The following is a 20,191-nucleotide window of genomic DNA, read 5'->3' as shown; positions in this document are numbered from 1 at the left end:
TGTATATAAAACCAATCAGCGACTGTATATAAAGACGATCAGCGACTGTATATGAAGACGATCGGCGACTGTATATGAAGATGATCAGCGACTGTATATAAAGACGATCAGCGACTGTATATATAAACAATCAGCAAATGTATATAAAGAAGATCACTGACTGTGTATAAAGACGATCAGCGAATGTATATGAAGACGATCAGCGACTGTACATAATATATATAAATGAAGCTAAACTATCCATGTCCCTGTTTGCTAACATGTAGGGGGCGGGGCTTATGACCTGTACTTTATTTACAGTCCAATATTCATGCAGAAATAAAAACAGCTCTGCAGGTCGCAGGTGCAGATTATTACAGTTGATAGTTTCGTTTTATGGCTACGGGACATCTAGTGGTCATGTGAGGCATCAATCTTACTATCAAGTTGTTTTTTTTACCTTGCACTGGAACATGGTTCAGTATTTAGACGCCAAATGTGACTTAATGTTGTGCCTGGACATTGGTGAAAGTACCATTTGTCTAAGCATTTATAATTGATCAGTTATGGCTATCAAAATAATAAAATATTAATATAAAAAATGTTAATATTAAATAATAACTTAAATTAATATCAAAGTTCTTGGGGCACCACCCTTCAAAGGAAGGGAAATGATAGCCAATCAATTGATTCAGTCTCATTTACAATATGCTAACAATCAATTTGGAATTCTGATTGATAAATAAATTAATAATTACCACCAGAATCACCACCTTGGTAGTTAGCAGAGGTTGAAGGATTTGGAGTTCTACCGGTCAGAGGTTGGCAATACTCACACTTATGCAACATTAAATAGACCAGACTGCAGACTGAGTTGAAACAACAATATCTAATCTAATCTAACAAATAAAATATATATATATGTCTGAGATTGTGTGTGTGTGTGTGTGTGTGTGTGTGTGTGTGTGTGCGTGCATGGCCGTAAAGGTCAAAGGTCTAAGAAGTACTACAAACAAGATGGCGGTGAACAAAGTAGTCGGCTCGGCCACATGCTGTGCTTCTTTGATAAGGCCATTTGTTGGCAGGCTCTCGCGTCGCTGCCTGTGGAAGTTGCAGCAGTCTGCTTCTGCAGGCCTGCATGGAGGTCACGGTCCAAGAGCAGTGGTTTCTCCCAGAGGAGAAAGAGAGGTCTTTGCTCTCCGTTGAGAGGTTGGAGAAGAGAGTGTTGTCTCCTTGAAGTTAGAGGCAGGAAGAGAGTGAAAAGATGGGTGCGCTGGGGTTTTCTGGGCCTGATGACCCCCTGGGGTCTGGGGCACACAGTGACCAATGGCAGCTGGAGCTTGGAGGAGAGTTCACACCAAGGTGTGATAAGTGAAGCATTCTGGGCATCAGAGTTTTCCAGTCTGTTCCTTTGTCTTTGGAACAAAGGACCAAATGATCAGGTCCTCCATTTTGTGAAGCACTACATTTATAACAGTGACACATGCTATATGAATCATGAATGGTTCAGTCGGAGGACGTAATCTTTCAGTCCACGTGTAGACAGAAGCAGTTTGAGCAGATTAATCTGTGATGGTCCTGAATCTGCTGTTTGTTGTTTCCATCCATATTTTTCCAGACCTCCAGTTGGACACCAGCTCCCCCTGCTGGCCGTCACCAGTGTGGTCACTTCAGTTTGATCTGTAACAATGTGTGAAACTGGTCGTCTCCCTTCAGCCAAGTAACATTAAACGAGTTGGACATTTGAATAAAGTCGTTCTTCTGAAGTGAGACAGGACTTTTCTGTGTTGAATGATTTCTGCGCCTTAAAACCATATTGTTCCTCTCTACTTCTTCTGACTGTTCAACAACAATCAACATCCACAACATTAATACAATAATAGATTCAACACTGAAGAGATTAATATTTAATGTCACGCGAGAAAACCGGACACTAATCATCCATGAAACCTTTTTACAAACAGGAAATTAATCATGAATTAATATTTCCTGGGGTTTAACTGGAGTCGTAACCTGTTTTACTATGTTACACATTTCTTTTCATCATAATTTTGTGACTTATGAAACATTTCATCCCATTACGTCCATTTGAGAGAATGTGTTCGTTCTTATCTTTGATACAGAACAACTACATGTTTTCATCAGAACTTTTTTGGATGTTTATCAGCAGCTTCCTGCTCATGTGATTACAAATAAACATGATGAAATATGAACCTGATTATGATGATAAAGTCTGTAAAACTTAAATTATAATGAGAGTTAATTCATTACATTGTTAAGATGTTGAGAACAGGTTACTTCCACCAGCAGCGGACTCCCTGCAGAGCTCCTCCCTGCACCAGCCACACCCCCACCCCCACCAGGAGGATGACCTTTGCCCCCACAGACAGCGACAGGAGCAGCAGCAGAGGAGGCGACGCCCCGGCCAGTGACGGCGGGGGCTGGGGGGGCAGGACGTACAGGGTGGCCTGCTCTTTGCCAAGCGGGTTGGAGGCGCTGCAGGTGTACTGCTGGCCCGGCTCCACGTCCCTCAGCTGGCTGACGGTGTGGTAGTGAGCCGTGGTGCCCTGAGCCAGCGGGCCTACCGACGAACCCTCCAGCAGGTCGTCCGGACCGAGCCACTGGACGTCCGGCAGCGGGGAGCCCTGAACTCGGCACAGAGCCCTGTACCCGGACTGCTCACTGCCCTCCACTGACAGAGCCAGGATCTTCGGAGGAGCTGCAGCACAAACGAGAAGCTGGTGAGTAAAACAAAGGGCCACAGTCGCCCCCTGCAGGCAGAGGACGGTGAATTATGCAGTTGTAAGATGACGAAGTGTCAGTGTGGACCAACCCTCCACTCTCAGTCTGGTTCCCATCTTGTCCTCGAAGCTGATGTGCTCTCGGCCCTGAACCTCCACCCTGCAGTAGTAGCGCCCGCTGTCCTGTAGGGAGGCTCTGTTGATGCGCAGCGACAGGTCGTGCTCTCGTGGGTTGCCCTCCAGCCGGTAGCGCTGGTCCTGCTGGGGCCCTGGCTCACAGGTGGGGGCCCCGGTCCGGCTGGTGCAGCGGAACAGGACGGCGGCGCCCTGACCGTGGCCCAGACGCCACAGCACCTGCAGCGAGGAATGCTGGGAGTGCTGCGGGTGGCTGAAAGTGCAGGGCAGAACCACCGGGTAACCGTCGATGGCTCGGACCTCCGGCTGCACGTTCATGGACCAGCCGTCATCGCTGGCACAGAGGACTGGTGGGAGGGGGGCACGGGGGGAAAGTGGTGGCTGGTTACCTCAGTCTGTAGCCACAGCGAGGCTCTGATGCTAAATGCTAAGGTTTAGCATCCACCATCGCAGTTCATCAGCAGGTCATTAAAACACAGCTGATGGGAACATTGTTAGGCAGCTGCAGGTAAAATAAACCAACGTGTCAAATAAAAATGTCGACCTGATGGTGGCGCTAGAGGAAAAGTCTGTTATTGCAGACAGCAGGAGCTATGAGTAAGATTAGCTGTTAGCTCAGAGCAGAATTAGCTGTTAGCTCAGAGCAGAATTAGCTGTTAGCTCAGATTAGACTGAGCCGTTAGCTCAGAGGAGAATTAGCTGTTAGCTCGGAGTAGAAGTAGCTGTTAGCTAGGAGGAGAATTAGCTGTTAGCTCAGAGCAGAATTAGTTGTTAGCTCAGAGCAGAATTAGCTGTAAGCTCAGAGCAGAACTAGCTGTTAGCTCTGAGTCAGATTAGCTGTTAGCTAAGAGCAGAATTAGCTGTTAGTGATGAGTAAGATTAGCTGTTAGCTCAGATCGGACTTAGCTGTTAGCTCAAGGCAGAATAAGCAGTTAGCTCAGAGCAGAAGTAGCTGTTAGCTCAGAGAAAGATTAGATATTAGCTCAAAGCAGATTTAGCTGTTAGGTCAGAGCAGAATTAGTTGTTAGCTCAGAGCAGAATTAGCTGTTAGCTCTGAGTCAGATTAGCTGTTAGCTCAGAGCATAATTAGCTGTAAACTCAGAGTAGAATTAGCTGTTAGCTCTGAGTCAGATTAGCTGTTAGCTCAGAGAAAGATTAGATATTAGCTCAAAGCAGATTTAGCTGTTAGCTCAGAGCAGAATTAGCTGTTAGCTCAGATCAGAAGTAGCTGTTAGCTCAGAGAAAGATTAGCTCTTAGCTCAGAGCAGAAGTAGCTTTTAGCTCAGAGCAGAATTAGCTGTTAGCTCAGTTCAGAAGTAGCTGTTAGCTCTGAGTCAGATTAGCTGTTAGCTCAGAGAAAGATTAGCTGTTAGCTCAGAGCAGAATTAGCTGTTAGCTCTGAGTAAGATTAGCTGTTAGCCCAGAGCAGATGTAGCTGTTAGCTCAGAGCAGAATTAGCTGTTAGCTGTGAGTCAGATTAGCTGTTAGCTCAGAGCAGAAGTAGCTGTTAGCTCTGAGCAGAATTAGCTGTTAGCTCTGAGTGAGATTAGCTGTTAGCTCAGAGCTGTGGACTTGATGATGTTTGTCTCTGAAGCTGAAGAACAAACCGTGCGACGTCCGACAGCTTCACTGTTCCTGTGAGTTTGAGGCTGATTCATGATTCGGATGTTTGTGAATCAGTTACAACTCAGACAAACAGACAGAAGAATTTAACAGCCTGAAAGTCTCCATTCATTACAACAGTCACATGACCTGCTACCAGAGCGGGTTAACCTGCCTGAGTACTTCATGATGTTTGTCAAAATATCAACTAATCTATTCACACATTCATACATTCATACATTCACACATTCATACATGCATACTGGACAGGTGCGGTGAGACGTGGAGACAATCTTTAAATGTGGACATTTCTGACACCAACAGTAAAATAATACAACACAGTCATCATCATCATCATCATCATCATCATCATGATTTTCATCATGATTTTCCTCAGCTCACCTCCTCCAGCAGACAACAGCAGACTCAGAGCTCTACAGACCAGATGAACGTCCATGATGAGACGACTGAAGACACCAGTCTGTCTGTGTGTGTGTGTGTGTGTGTGTGTGTGTGTGACTCAGTACCTCCACACACAGCCCTGTGTCACTGTGTTTCTTCCCATTTCCTCTATGTATATGTATTTTGTATCACAAGGAAACAATGTCATATCTCTCAACTCATCTCATCTTTGCTGTGTAGACCTGGTCAGGTTCTCATCACAGACTCTTCATCAGGATGTTGTGGCTTTAATCCATATTTGTGAAACAATAAGTGTGTATCTATTCACATCCTGTCAGTGCTGCATTGGTCACAATATTCAGTCCCAGAGACTCAGACACACTGTGATTAAAGGAACAGCACTCGACTGGTTTGAGTCTTACTTATCAGATAGATTTCACTTTGTTAACGTTGACAACCAATCTTCCATTCTTACAAAAGTGAGTCACGGAGTTCCACAAGGTTCTGTGCTGGGACCGATACCTTTCACATTATACATGCTCCATCCTTCATCATCGTCATCATCGCTGTCGTGTTTATAATGTTGATCAGAGTCTTGTGATGTATTAGGGGCGAGGAGGTGGGCTCTCCCATTTGACTTCGACTGGCCCCTGTTGATTGTACTAACCTCCCTAAGGAAAAAACTAGGGATGCACCATATTGGATTTAACTAACTCAAAACAAAAGTCCATTATGTGACTATACAGTCTTTAAAATTATTAACTTAAGTCTGTTTGCTCTTTGGTCTTTTTAAGTTTGATCACGAAGTCCAGGGCTTGTTGGGATATGAGGGATATACGTTAATCATTGACACACTGGAACTCCCTCAACAACACACACACACACACACACACACACACACACACACACACACACACACACACACACAACAGGGGAGGAGCAGATGAAAACGAAGGTGTTCAGTGAGTCAGTCTCTAAGCAGAACAGGAGGTAAAAAAGAAAACTGCCGCGGGTAAGTTTATATTATTTGACTTCAGATCTCTCTCTTTTATGAATAATATATGAGATTTATTAATATATATATATATAGTGTGTATAGAGCTGTGAGCAGCGTCTGTGGGAGGTGTGGTGGAGATCTTAATTTCATTGAACAAAGTCAAGAGTACAACAGAGTCTGTTCAGCTGGTTAAGAGCTCCTTCACCATGGGAAGGTTCAGAGGTCCGACCCAGATCATAGAGGAAAGACATCTTAACCAGCCAGGCCAGCACGGCCGGACTCAACAGGAGAGCTGGACCTTACGTCTACTGAATCCTTCCTTCCTGGCACAAGTGTCTTATTACCCCTAATCCACCATCAGTTTATTAACCCTTGTACACCACACGTTCCTTATCTGACTTTCTACTCAAGGCTCAGCAGTTTATTACTCCTCGTAAACAGTCTGTCCCACATTCAAGAAACACAATTTAAACTGAAAGTATGTTGAATACATGATTGTATGAGAAATTGATACCACAGGAGGAAGTTAAGGGTCAGCGGGAGAGAAGAGCCGGTTTCTCCAGCAGCAGACGAGAGGAAACCACAGAGATGACGAGGAGACGAACATGGAGGAACAGTGAGTGAACAGTCGTCCACAGGAGAAGCAGGAAGGAGATTCACTGTGACTCTCACCACTGACTCTTTTATTCCTGTGCGCTCACACATCAACTCACTGCGTCACACTGAGCTTCAGTGACGAAGGTCCGGTCTAAGCGGCGTCTGTCTGGACCGGACCTTCATCACTCGACTCACTGTGACGCAGTGCTACACGTGACGTGGATCTAAAGTCCGACCAGTTGAGTCAAACTGTGTCTTTATGATGGAGGGAAAATATCTGTGGTTTTAATTCTACATGTAAAGAAATGAGATGCGTCTAACTTTAAATGAGTTTATGATGATGAGCTCGTGTGTCTCCAGTGTTGGAGCTTCACCTCTCAGACCAGAGAAGATGAGCGATCTGCAGGAAGACGAGGACAGAGCAGAGTCTCCAGTGTTCAGCTGTGTGTCCATGAAGAGTGACTGGTCCAAAGAACAACCTGTAAACTTCAGTGGTGAACCTGGACCCTCACACTCTGAGTAAGAGACTGTGTCCACACCTCACGTTGTGTCTGGTTCAGTCAATCAACCTCCAACATGTCGATGTAGAAACTCTTCACAGTTTCCAGTCACAGAGGAAATGTTCACAATGGGAAGATGCTCATTACAAGTTCTGATGATGTGACTAACATATTTGATTTGTCCACAGACAAAGATCAGAGTCTCCAGTGTTCAGCTGTGTGTCCATGAAGAGTGACTGGTCCAAAGAACAACCTGTAAACTTCAGTGGTGAACCTGGACCCTCACACTCTGAGTAAGAGACTGTTTCTACTGTGAACTGATCTGAACATGATTCAGTGTTGAAATACATTTCACATTTATTAGTCGCTGCCAAAGATCTTTTTTCAGGATTTCTCTGAAGTCACAGTCACATTGTGTTTGTTCTCTACTGAAGCTGCTCAGAGGTTTTGTGCAGGAACATTGAAGAGAAGCATCACTGATGAAAAGTCTCCGTGTCCACAGAGAGAAGAGGAGTCATGTCTCTGAGAAGAAGCTGCCGTCCTGCTGTGCTTCTTGTCAGGACGTCCTGAAGGATCCAGTCTCCACCAGCTGTGGACACTGGCTCTGCAGACGCTGCATCACCTCATACTGGGACCAGTCGGGTTCACCAGGAGAGTCCTCCTGTCCCCAGTGTGGAAAAAGATCCAGAACAGGACCTGGAGCTCAGACAGCAGGTCAGAGACGCTCTGTGCAGAGTGACACTGAACTTCTGTCTGATGGTTCATTTGTTCAATCATACAGCACTGACGTTTAATATGATCCAGTTCAGAATGTGTCTGATTGTTGAGCTTTAATCCAGCCGGCAGCTTTTCATGAGGCATCATTCAAACAACTTCACACTCGACAAGGTTCATGTGTTATTGCTGCACTTTCATCCAACGTACAGTTACAGGTTGTGTAAGGTTTATATAGATGATTTATAGTTTGTGTTTTTGATTTTCGTATGACCGGTTGACTAGAAATTCCAGAAACAGAAAGACAAAGATTTCTCTGTTTATAGTTGGACGTATCTTATGAAAGTGATCATCAGACTCTCTGTCTTCAGTCCTACTCTGGTTCTTGTCTTTCAGCAGATGGTGGTCTGCAGCAGGTTCTAGATGAACATAAGATCAGTCTGAGGTCGAGATGTGAACGTGTGACTGAAGGAAGTGATGACAGAGGAAGTGAAACCCTCCTCAACAGGATCTTCACTGAGCTCTACATCACAGAGGGACAGAGTGAAGAGGTCAATACCCAACATGAGGTGAGGCAGCTCGAGACGACCTCCAAGAAGGAGACCCTCCATGAAACTCCTATCAAGTGCCACGACATCTTTAAAGCCGGACCCGACCAGCAGAGACGCATCAGAGTCGTCCTGACGAACGGCGTCGCTGGCGTTGGAAAAACCTTCTCGGTGCAGAAGTTCACTCTGGACTGGGCTGAGGGTTTGGAAAACCAAGACGTCAGTCTGCTGATTCTGCTTTCGTTCAGGGAGCTGAACCTGATCAGAGACCAGCAGCACAGTCTTCTCACGCTGCTCCGTGTTTTCCATCCAACATTACAGAAGGTCACAGAGGAGAAGCTCACTGTCTGTAGACTGTTGTTCATCTTTGACGGCCTGGATGAAAGCAGACTTTCTCTGGATTTCAACCACAGGGAGGTTTTGTGTGATGTCACACAGAGGTCATCAGTCAACGTGCTGCTGACGAACCTCATCCAGGGGAATCTGCTTCCCTCCGCTCTCATCTGGATAACCTCCCGACCTGCGGCAGCCAATCAGATCCCTCCGACTTGTGTTGACAGGGTGACAGAGGTACGAGGCTTCACCGACGCCCAGAAGGAGGAGTACTTCAGGAGAAGGTTCAGTGATGAAGAGCTGTCCAGCAGAATCATCTCACACGTGAAGACGTCCAGGAGCCTCCACATCATGTGTCAAATCCCAGTCTTCTGCTGGATCAGTGCTACAGTTCTGGAGCACATGTTGACCATAGACCAGAGAGAAGAGCTGCCCAAGACCCTGACTGACCTGTACTCACACTTCCTGCTGGTTCAGACAAGGAGGAAGAAGAACAAGTATCATGAAGGACGTGAGACGAGTCCACAGGAGCTGACGGAGGCCGACAGGGAAGTTCTCCTGAAGCTGGGGAGGCTGGCGTTTAAACATCTGGAGACAGGAAACATCATGTTCTACCAAGAAGACCTGGAGCGCTGTGGCCTTGACGTCACAGAGGCCCTGGTGTACTCAGGAGTTTGTACTGAGATCTTCAGAAGAGAGAGTGTAATCCTCCAGAAAACCGTCTACTGCTTTGTTCATCTGAGCGTTCAGGAGTTTCTGGCTGCAGTCTACATGTTCCACTGTGTCACCAACAGAAACACAAAAGTACTGGACGACTTCCTGGGAACAAAATGGAACAACACACAACATGACTCTTTTCTGGAGGACATCCTGGGAAGCACCATGGAGAGATCCTTTGAAAGTCCAAATGGCCACCTGGATCTGTTTGTTCGATTCCTTCACGGCCTCTGTCTGGAGTCCAACCAGAGATTCTTCAGAGGCCTGATGGGTCGCACAGAGAAGAAGATCATCAAGAGAGTCATCGACAACCTGAAGAAGATGAACAGTAATAAAATCTCTCCTGACAGAAGCATCAACATCTTCCACTGTCTGATGGAGATGAACGACCTCTCAGTACATCAGGAGATCCAAGAGTTCCTGAAGTCAGAGAACAGATCAGAGAAGAACCTCTCTGTGATCCACTGCTCTGCTCTGGCCTACATGCTGCAGATGTCAGAGGAGGTTCTGGATGACTTGGACCTGAACAAGTACAACACATCATGGGAGGGACGATGGAGACTGATCCCAGCTGTGAGGAACTGCAGAAAGGCTCGGTGAGTCCAGACCAGTGATGGACGACATGTCTCCACTTCTTCCCTCTGCACTAAACTTTAGACACAACATCTCAGATTCAGGCGCCGCCATCTTGTTCTGGTGACATCATTCAAATCAGAGTATCACAGTAGTGATTGGGGAGTGGAGCCGTGGTATCGGGGTCCTACTGATACACCACCGACCAATCATAAGACAGTCTCAGCTGCCAGTTATGATGAGTCAACATGTTGTTATAGCATCAAATAACTAATTCAAACTGCACATACTGGTTTATGACCTGTACTGCAGCCAGCCACAACCACCTCATCAGATGCATCAAGTGTGTTTTTATCACAGATTGTCTGGTTTTATATTTTCTCTCTTCACAGATTTACTCACTGTGGACTCTCAGAGACTCACTGTAAAGTCGTGGCCTCCGCTCTAAAGTCCGACCCCTCCCACCTGACAGAACTGGACCTGAGCCACAACAACCTGCAGGATTCGGAAGTGAGGGTTCTGTCTGCTGGACTGGAGAGTCCACATTGTAGACTGGAGACTCTGAGGTCAGTTCACTGACTGGATCTGTTGGGTTTGTTTTGGACACATACATGTTAAATGTTAGAAGTTTCACTTCTGGTGAGACCAGTCATAGTGTTTGTGATCCAGAGTCGTGGAGACACTAAGATTTCTCAGGTTTCTGGTGATGCTGCTCATCTGAACATGACAAACGCTGCGTCTCTCTTCAACAAACACATATAGTTCAGAGCTCGTGTCACAGAAGTGATGGATCTGACATTTCTGTTGTTCAAAGGGTCCAGTTGAGTTTCTCTTGGAAACAGATGTATGAACCTGTTGTTGTGTTCTCATGGATGCACACGGTCATTGTAGTTGTGATGTAGGGACCAATCAGCAGACGAGTTCGACAGTGGCTCAGATCAACTAAACTCAGGAAGTGAATGAAAGACACAATCAGAACCCAGATTGAATGGACTCGACCATCAGGACCCGTCTCCACTTTGAACATGTTTTAATCCCACAGACCTTCAGGGAGAAGAAGGTCGTGTGACACATGAGAGAAGGAACAGAGGTTTGGAGATCAACATCTCTAAATTTTTGATATTTATTTTCTCGTTACAGTTTGGACTGAGGTCAGCAGCAGGTCATGAGTCTGTGTTGACATGAACAGTGACATGACATTGACATGATGATGATTCACAAGAACAGACAGACAAAGACTCATTGATCAGGATTATCAATGATGTGATTCTTTGTTTTATTCTTTATCCAGGTTGGTGAACTGCAGTTTGTCAGAGATCAGCTGTTCTTCTCTGGCCTCAGCTCTGAAGTCCAACCCCTCCCACCTGAGACGACTGGAACTGAGCTACAACAACAAGCTGCAGGATTCAGGAGTGAAGGAGCTGTGTGGTTTTCTGGAGAGTCCACACTGTCGACTGGAGACTCTGAGGTCAGACACCATGTTTACATTTTATTCATCATTGTTATAATTGTAATAATCATGATAAACTTTATTCATATGGCAGCATTCACAGCACAGTGAAGCTGCTGTCAGACCTGGTCCTGGACTCACTCACACATTCCCTAGGAATGTGTGAGTGAGTCCTTGTGAGAATCCAGAAGGAAAATCTCTGGAGGATTCACAGCGAGTGGACGTGTTGATGAGTGTGAACAGTGGAGTTCTGGTCATGTCCTGCCTCCTGCTGCTCTACACAGAAGCCACAGAACCTTCTGTCCTTTAACCTGTTTGACTCAACAATCTCCTGCTGTTTGTCACATGTCTGGATGCAATTCTGCAAACATTCTCCAGAGGTCCTGTCTGAAACAGCTTTACTAAGTGTTGCACCAGGCAGGTTGTTCCAGAGAGGGGGGGCCTGGATGGAAAAGGCCTGGTCCCCCTTGGCCCTCAGCTGTGACTGTGGAATATGGTCCACTGACTGTGGACGAGCAACGTGCAGACAAAGACAAATCTGATCTCACTTTAAATGACTCATCGTGTTTCACATTTCAATATTTTGTTCATATCATTTTATCAGACAATGAAACAAACTTTCATTATCTGTGAGTACGAGCATGAAAGTTCATCTGACACTGACTGAGAAGACTGAGTTGTGACAGAACAACCACTTCTAGGGTTGGACGGCTCCTGAGATCCCACCAGGCTGGTCCCTATGGAATGCTGAGATGAGATCAGGGTCCAAGATGTGGCGAGCCGGAACGCATGAGTGCCCCTCAGGGCCATAACCCTCCCAATCTATAATGTATTGAAGACCCCTTCCCCGCCGCCGTGACTTGATACGATGCTTGATGATACGGCGGTGGGGGTCTGGAGGAGGGCTGGAGCTGGCTTTCCTTAACAGGTTTGACCTTGGAGACATGGAAGGCAGGATGAATCCTCATAGAGCGAGGAAGGCGGAGACGGACTGCAGCAGGGTTGATGAATTTACTGATGGAGGACGGCCCACAAACCTTTCTAGACTCTACCTGGAGTGGAAGGTCATGTGTGGACAACCAAACCTTCTGACCAGGAGTGTAGCAGGGTGCAAGGGTGCGACGCCGGTTGGCACTTCTCTTGTACTGGTTGGACAAACGCAGGAGAGCAGAACGGGATCACAACCAGGTGCACCGACAGCGCTGGATGAATGCCTGGACAGACGGGACACTGGCTTCTCACTCCTGCTCAGGGAACAGGGAGGTTGTTATCCCAGAGAGCACTGAAAAGGAGAAAGCCCCATAGCTGAGCTTGGGAGTGTAATGTGAGCGTATTCAACCCACAGAAGCTGCTTGGACCAGGAGGACAGGTTCTGGGATGTGATGCAACGCAAGGCAGTTTCCATTTCCTGGTTCATCCGTTCAGTCTGTCTGTTGGATTGAGGATGGAAACCAGAGGATAGGCTGACTGTGGCCCCCAACAGCTGGCAAAACTCTGTCCACAAATGAGATGTGAACTGCTGCCCCTGGTTTGAGACAATGTCACAGAGAAGGCCTTGCAGACGGAAAACATGGTGCAACACGAGTTCAGCTGTTTCTTTGGCATACAGTAATTTGGTCAATGGAATAAACTGAGCCGATTTAGAAAATCTATCCACAATAGTTAGATTGGTGGTGTTACTCTCTGAAAGAGGCAATCCGGTGACAAAGTCGAGTGAGATGTGGGACCATGGACGATGAGGAATGGGTATTGGCTGCAGAAGAGGCATGGTGAGCGGTCTTGTGCTGAGAGCAAATCTGGCAAGCAGTGATGACCTCCTTGGTGTCATCTTCCATGGAAGCCCACCATAAACGTGGCTTCAGATGACAGGCAAGGCGGGAAGCATAGAGGACCTGAGAACGGAGATTCGCAAGCATATACAGGCGATTATCAGGGCACACACTGGGAGCTGGTGGTTGGCCTGAGACTGTTTTTTTCTGACCATATTTTCTGGGATGATAGTCTCAGGTTGTGTGGGACAGCTGTCAGACTGGAAACACAAGGATGTAACTTTTGGTCCTACGCTGAATGCTGAGAAAGGACTGCCCCCACCCCAGAGTCTGACGCATCCACTTCCACCCCAAACTGGCATTCTGGATCTGGATGGATAAGAATGGGAGCAGAAGAGAATTTGATTCAATTCAATTCAATTTTATTTGTATAGCGCCAAATCACAACATACATTGTCCCAAGGCACTTCAACAAATCCCACAATGAGCAAGCAAAAAACTCCCGTAACAGGAATAAATCTCTGTCAGAACTGGACTCGGTTGTGGGCGGTCATGTGTCTCGACCGGTTGGGGTGAGGAGAGAAATGGGGGAGAGGGCAGAAGTGGGAGGAAAGAGGGGGAGAGGAAAGACAGCAGGGGAGAAGAGAGAGGACAGTTGTACAACCGAAGCTTTAATCTCTACCAGACTGATACTTCTAATTAAAAAAATAATACGAACACTTATAAATTCAATCATGTTTGGTGTTGTTATTATAATTAGTAATAATAATAATAATAATTATTATTATGAGGGGTTTGTGTCCTGCACCTCTCGGGTCAGAGATACACTAGGAGAGAGAGAAAACACAGACAGAATTAGTGACATCTAATGTAAAACATCGGGGGAGAGAGGAGTTGTATAACAGTTGCTTTAATCTCTACCAGACTGATAATTATAATTTCAGAAAAACTGACAATTATAAATGCAATGATGTTATTAATAATAATAATAGTAATAATAATAATAGACCGTGATTTTAATTCACTGAACACATTTTCTGCAGCAGGAGGCCATTGGAAGGCTACATTCTGGGAGGTGAGGGGTGTCAGGGGAGCTGCCACAGAACTGTAGTTGCGGATAAACTATAGTACTACAACAAAAATTGGCAAACCCTAGGAACTGTTGAAGCTTCTTTCAAGTGGTGAGAACCAGCCAATCCACCACCGCATAAACCATGGCAGGATCCATGTGAATACATCTGACCGCAATGATCCCAGGAACAACACCTCAGTGGCATGGAACTCAGACTTTTCCACCTTCACGAACAGCTGATTCTCTCATAATCTCTGCAGAACACTGGACATGCTGCACGTGTTCCTGTTCAGACGTTGAAAAGATTAGGATGTCATTGAGATATACAAACACAAACACATTGAGAATATCCTGGAGTACATCAATCATCAAGGCTTGGAATATTGCAGGAGCATTAGTTAGTCCGAAAGGCATAACCAGGCACACGTAGTGGCCCCTCTGGGTATTGAAAGCCGTTTTCCACTCTGCCCCTCCTGAATGTGAACAAACTTGGTAAACACAGAAGCCCCTTGCAACAGTTCGAATGCAGAGGAGATGAGTGGGAGGGGGTACCTGTTTTTAACAGTGACATCATTTAGCCAACGGTAATCGAGGCAGGGCCAGAGGGATTTATAATTTTTTGTCCACACTACCCTCACCCTGCCTGCTGCCAGTGAGTTGTTAATATATTCCTCTATGGCCTTGATTGCAGGAGCTGAGAAAGAGAAGAGTCTCACCCTAGGCGGTGATGAGCCAGGGAGAAGGTCAATGGCACAATCATATGGGCGGTGTGGGGGAACTGAGGTGGCCCGAACTTTGTTAAACACCTCCTTTAAGTCATGGTTCTCGAATGGGACACCTGAGAGATCTGGGAACTCTTTAAAAGAAGAGATGTTGATGGCAGGTTACAAAGCAGATCTCAGACAAACTGCATGACAATGTTCACTCCACTGTAGAATGGAACCAGTCCCCAAGTCAATGCATGGATTATGTCTCTTTAACCAACGAAACCCCAGGATAATCGGCTGCTGTGGAGCATTTATCAGGTGAAAGATAGATAGATTCAGTGTGATTACCTGATATGCCCCGATGAAGAGGAACAGTTCAGTGGGTTACTATGCAGAGGAGGCGCCCATCCAGAGCAGTAGTTAATACCCACCTGTATGGCAAGACCACGATCCAGAAGGTTAGTGTCGGCCCCGGAGTCAATGAAAACAGAAACCGTGTAGGATTGTCCATTACAGTTGAGCTGGGCCTGAAGTAGTGGCCGATAGGGCATTTCAGAGTTCCTCATGCGGCTCACCAGCGCCCTCTTGATTCATGGTGAGCTCTGTCTTTTTACTGGACATCTACTGCCCACAGTACATGCAGCAGTTCTCTCTTTGGCGCCACTGTCATTCAGCAGCTGACAGCCTTGTCCTGCCAAGTTGCATGGGCTCAACTGGGTCGCTAGGAGTGCCAGTGGAAGTAGAAAATCTTGCAGTGGGAGGTGAAGCTGGAGGACGTGTAAAGCTCTGGGGAGAACTGGTCAGTACTCTCTCTTGTCTCCTTTCCTGGAGACGCCCGTTGATGCAGATGGCCGTGGCGATGAGAGCCGCCAGCTCGTCCTTGATGTCATCAGATCTTTTTAATTTTAATTCATTGACCTTGATTTTTTCTAATTGCATTACTCTATGCTCTGTAGCACTTTGAGATTGCTTTAATGTAAAGCGCAAATAAAATGTATTATTATTATTATTATGATCAGAAAGCCCGTTGTCTGGAACTCAATGGAATAGTCAGTCACTCTCTGGCTCCCCTGAACCAGGTCAAACAGTCCACGAGCAGCCTCTCGGCCAGGGGTAGCATGATCAAACACCTTCCTAAGACCCTCAGAAAAGGCAGTCACAGAAGAACATTGAGCCTACTGCTTCTCCCACTCAGTGGTGCCCCAGTACCGAGCCCGTCAAGTGAGCTGGGTGATCAGAAATGCCACTCTTGACCTCTCAGTGGGAAATGTGAGAGGCTGTAGGTCAAAAGTCAATGAGCAAGCACAGAGCCAAAAAAGAACGGCAGGTACCTGGAGCTCCAGAAACATGTTGGCTTAACTTAAGTGGGGTTCTGGACCAGAGACAGGTGGTTTGAGAAACCGCTGGCGTTTGACTGGCCTGCATGAGCTGCTGATACTGACCGCTCAGAGTCTCCAAATGTTGGTTGTGGTGTAGAGCAGCGACTTGTGCTGCCATTTCACGCTGTATCTTCTCAGTGTCGGCTTGGTTCCTTTTTAGGCCAGATTGTACTGTCAGGCTTTCACAAAATGGCAGGCAAGAACCAAATAGCACGCCACAAAAGAAGATGCAGAACAGTTCAGGTGCAAAAACAGGGTTTAATGGACAGGCAGAGGTCAAACCAAGAGGCAGGTCAAAACAGGTACAGGCAGAATCAGGGTCAGAATAACAGAATGCTGGAGAGCTAGGAGACACACTAGACAACCTGGCAGAGAACTGAGGGAATGGACTGGTATATATACACTGAAGGGCTGAAGAGGAGCAGGTGGGTCTGGGGGTGGGGCCGGCCAGGTGGATGGAATCATCAGGAGGGAGTGGCAGAGTCTGAAATGACATGAGAGTTGGTGTGACAAAAACAGGAAACACACATTAAAAAAACTAAAGTCTGGCTGAAGTTGTGACATACAGGGGGTTTGGAGCTTCACTTTTCTAAACCTCCATGTTCTCAACTTTCTTCAGCGCTGAACAGACGATGAAACACTGAACGGTTTCAAGCAGAAACTTTGTTTTCTAAAGTCTCATGTTTTATTCTTTATCCAGGTTGTGGAGCTGCAGTTTGTCAGAGATCAGCTGTTCTTCTCTGGTCTCAGCTCTGAAGTCCGACCCCTCCCACCTGAGACGACTGGACCTGAGGGACAACACGCTGCAGGATTCAGGAGTGAAGGAGCTGTGTGGTTTTCTGGAGAGTCCAGACTGTCGACTGGAGACTCTGAGGTCAGACACCATGTTCATATTTTCTTCTTCATAGTTATAATAGTAATAATCCTGATGAACTTTATTCATATAGCAGCGTTCACAGCACAGTGAGGCTGCTGTCAGACCTGGTCCTGATCTTCTCTGGAGGGGCTGTATGTGACAACACTAATGTCCACAGATGTTGCTCTAGACATGTTCAGGAACTTCTCCTGTCGGTCCTCTGGTCACATTTCCAGAGAATGTGTGAGTGAGTCCATGTGAGAATCCAGCAGGAAAATCTGTGGAGGCTTCACAGCGAGTGTGAACAGTGGAGTCATGGTCATGTCCTGCCTCCTGCTGCTGTACACAGACGCCACAGAACCTTCTGTCCTGAACCTGTTGGACTCAACAATCTCCTGCTGTTTGTCACATGTGAACCACAAACTCTGGAAAACATCTGGATGCATTTCTGTGGTGGTTCTCCAGAGGTCCTGTCTGGAAACATCTTCAGAAAGAGTTGCACCAGGCAGGTTGTTCCAGAGAGGGGGGCCTGGAGGGATAAGGCCCGGTCCCCCTCGGCCCTCAGCTGGGACTGTGGAATATGGTCCACTGACTGTGGCCGAGCAACGTGGAGACAAAGACAAATCTCATCTCACTTTCAATGGCTCGTGTTTCACATTTCAAGCAGAAACTTTGTTTTCTAAAGTCTCATATCGAGCAAAGCGTTAGTTCAGGCAGGCCATGAGGTCGAGCGCCACCATAACGTAGCACATCAGCTGACAGTAGAGATCTATATGCCAGCCCACATCAGCTGACTGCTCAGCTGGTCCTCTATCTAATATAACCTCATATTTAAGCTGCTTTAACCTGCCCACTCTTCTTGCTCTGCTGCACGCCAGTTCGCAACCCGCCTCCACCCCAGCACCTCCTTTTCATACTGTATCTGAATCAATGTCATGTGTTATGATTGATGCCTGCTCATATCTGGAACAAACTCCCAGAAAACTTCAGGTCTGCTGCAACTCTCTCGTTTTTTAAATCACGACTGAAGACTTTTCAGCTTGCCGCTGCTTTTCAGTAAATAAGCTATCTCTGCATTTCTTGTCACTTATCACTCGTCTTATCCTACTTTAACATGTTTTTCTTTTTTTCTTTTTAATTATTGTATTTATCGTGATTTTATGTGTTTTTTCCAAATGCTTTAAATGTTTTATGTAAAGCACTTTGAATTGCCTTGTTGTTGAAATGTGCTGTACAAATAAACTTGCGTTCTCTGGCCTTGCTCTGTTCTGCAGGGTTTTTTAATTGCTGCTCCCTTCCTCAATTTCCATGAAAGCTCATGGAAGGATAGGGAGGTGTGCTCTCCCTATCCCAGGCTTTCCACATGTGTGTGTGGAGGGCAGGGAGGTCCCAGAACAGAGCCATACTGCCAAACATAACCAATTGCGATTATTGGAATTAATTCATTTTGACTATAGTGTTCCTGACTGAAGTTTTATTCTTTATCCAGGTTGAGTCGCTGCAGGTTGTCAGAGATCAGCTGTTCTTCTCTGGTCTCAGCTCTGAAGTCCACAACCTCCCACCTGAGACGACTGGAACTAAGGGGAAACAAGCTGAAGAACTCAGACCTGAAGGAGCTGCGTGATCTTGTCCAGACAGTCGTGTGTTGAGTCTGGATCCAGTGAGGTGAGTGGAGGTCTGGAGTCAGAACTGTTCTGATCACAGTCAGTATCAGAGCAAAGATCCAGAGTTCCCTGTGAACCTCCACTGTTCTTCTGGATCATTACCTCGGAGAAGCTGAATCAAGTTCAGGGATGACAGATGTCAACCTGGTTCCCTCGGCAACGAGCCGGTGGGATTCTTCCACACACACACACACACACACACACACACACACACACACACACGTTTTATGACACTTACAAAAAAAAAGAAGATTTAAACAAATAAAAGATGTTCGTCAAACATGTCTTCAGCTTCTTCACCCCTAAGCGACTTGTGATTTGATTGGTCGCTGATCTCTTCTACAAAAGCCTCAGGTCGTAAAAATTCTGTGAAACAAAAAAATGGAATATGATGCATTATTAATAATTAAACCAGTAAGATATTGAATACAGGAGCCCCCTCACACTGATCTGACACTGACACTCTGAGTTAGTGAACAGTTGAGATTGAGTGGATGAACGCAGATGTGACAGTCGTGTTGGTTTCATCACGTTACCTGGAACAGCAGCAGATGAACTTTGAATGAATCATCCATTAATATCTTCATCATGAATTGAGTTGTTGATGTGATACTTATATAGCAATAAAAAATAGGAAATCTATTTTCTGAACGTGTCAGTACGGACAACAGAACCGATCCAGTCCCAGTTTATTGATACGTATTGATTCATATCCCCGGGACTCGTTTAGCAGCGGGTGTCAGTTCCCATCCATCTCTCAGCACATTCACTCCGACACGTTAGCGTGAAGCCGAGGAAGCTGCTCCTCCACCGACTCGTCACGTCTGTCGTCTTCTCTCAACAGATCGGACCGATGGTGTCGATGAAGAGGAGAGCACGACGTCCAGGCCGCCATCTTCCCTGAGACTCCTCCCCTCCACCTGTGACCAGACGCTCTGACGCTCACACAGACCAGGTTCAGCTTCTGGTTTGGTGATTGGAGGAATTCTGGGAAGTGTCTCCACCGTACTATAGACATAACCACAAGTGACAAGGAAGTTACTGTTCATTTCTTTGTGTTGTGGCTCCATCATGTGGAGAGATGTAGTACTGTAGGTGTCTTCCATGTTATGAAGCAAAATGTCTTGGAGGTTGATGTCAGAGTGAATGGATGTAAAGTTTGTTGAGATCAAAATAATAAATGTCTTTAAACTCTTGATTCTTATATATTCATATAATAATAATAATAATAATAATAATTGATTACATAAACCATGTAGATATTTTCAGCCATCTGACCTGATTCCTATGTAACAGAAACATCTGTGGACCAGCTGATGTAAAGTCTGACGTGTTTCCAGTTTGTGGTGAGAAATAAATCCCAATCTCCCGATTTCCAGTGTTTTTCCTCTGACAGACCGGAACTGAAGTTCTTCAGAAGAACTAGAGTCTATCTCACTTTTCACTTTGTCTGTTT

At 46.1% G+C, this 20,191-nt stretch overlaps 2 protein-coding genes across 9 annotated transcripts; one reads left to right on the top strand and one right to left on the bottom strand.

The window, feature by feature from the left end:
* Positions 1–1,871: 1,871 nt before the first annotated feature.
* On the bottom strand, positions 1,872–4,975 carry LOC118284902 (sialic acid-binding Ig-like lectin 15). Of its 2 annotated transcripts, none has more exons than XM_035608083.2 (3): positions 4,860–4,975; positions 2,813–3,202; positions 1,872–2,698 (listed from the first exon to the last, which is right to left on the bottom strand). In XM_035608083.2, exons 1-3 carry the CDS (start codon positions 4,912–4,914, stop codon positions 2,274–2,276), a joined length of 870 nt encoding a protein of 289 aa, XP_035463976.2. In that variant the 5' UTR covers positions 4,915–4,975; the 3' UTR covers positions 1,872–2,273. The 2 variants fall into 2 exon arrangements, with proteins under 2 accessions (XP_035463976.2, XP_047191070.1); XM_047335114.1 differs by lacking the exon at positions 4,860–4,975 and adding an exon at positions 4,463–4,816.
* On the top strand, positions 2,577–20,107 carry LOC118284901 (NACHT, LRR and PYD domains-containing protein 14). 7 transcript variants are annotated; one of them, XM_047335108.1, is made up of 11 exons: positions 2,577–2,720; positions 6,376–6,472; positions 6,814–6,972; positions 7,142–7,246; positions 7,456–7,667; positions 8,064–9,861; positions 10,231–10,404; positions 11,130–11,306; positions 16,916–17,089; positions 18,561–18,736; positions 19,580–20,107. In XM_047335108.1, exons 2-10 carry the CDS (start codon positions 6,462–6,464, stop codon positions 18,718–18,720), a joined length of 2,970 nt encoding a protein of 989 aa, XP_047191064.1. In that variant the 5' UTR covers positions 2,577–2,720; positions 6,376–6,461; the 3' UTR covers positions 18,721–18,736; positions 19,580–20,107. The 7 variants fall into 7 exon arrangements, with proteins under 7 accessions (XP_047191064.1, XP_047191067.1, XP_047191065.1 ...); XM_047335111.1 differs by lacking the exon at positions 2,577–2,720 and adding an exon at positions 5,578–5,871 and having other exon boundaries at positions 6,814–6,918; positions 7,193–7,246; XM_047335109.1 differs by lacking the exon at positions 2,577–2,720 and adding an exon at positions 5,578–5,871 and having other exon boundaries at positions 8,067–9,861.
* The last annotated feature ends 84 nt before the right edge of the window (positions 20,108–20,191 follow it).

The sequence above is a fragment of the Scophthalmus maximus genome, chromosome 10 (assembly GCF_022379125.1).
Source record: "Scophthalmus maximus strain ysfricsl-2021 chromosome 10, ASM2237912v1, whole genome shotgun sequence".
Taxonomy (NCBI): Eukaryota; Metazoa; Chordata; class Actinopteri; order Pleuronectiformes; family Scophthalmidae; genus Scophthalmus; species Scophthalmus maximus.
This window is presented reverse-complemented; position numbering and strand designations above follow the sequence as displayed.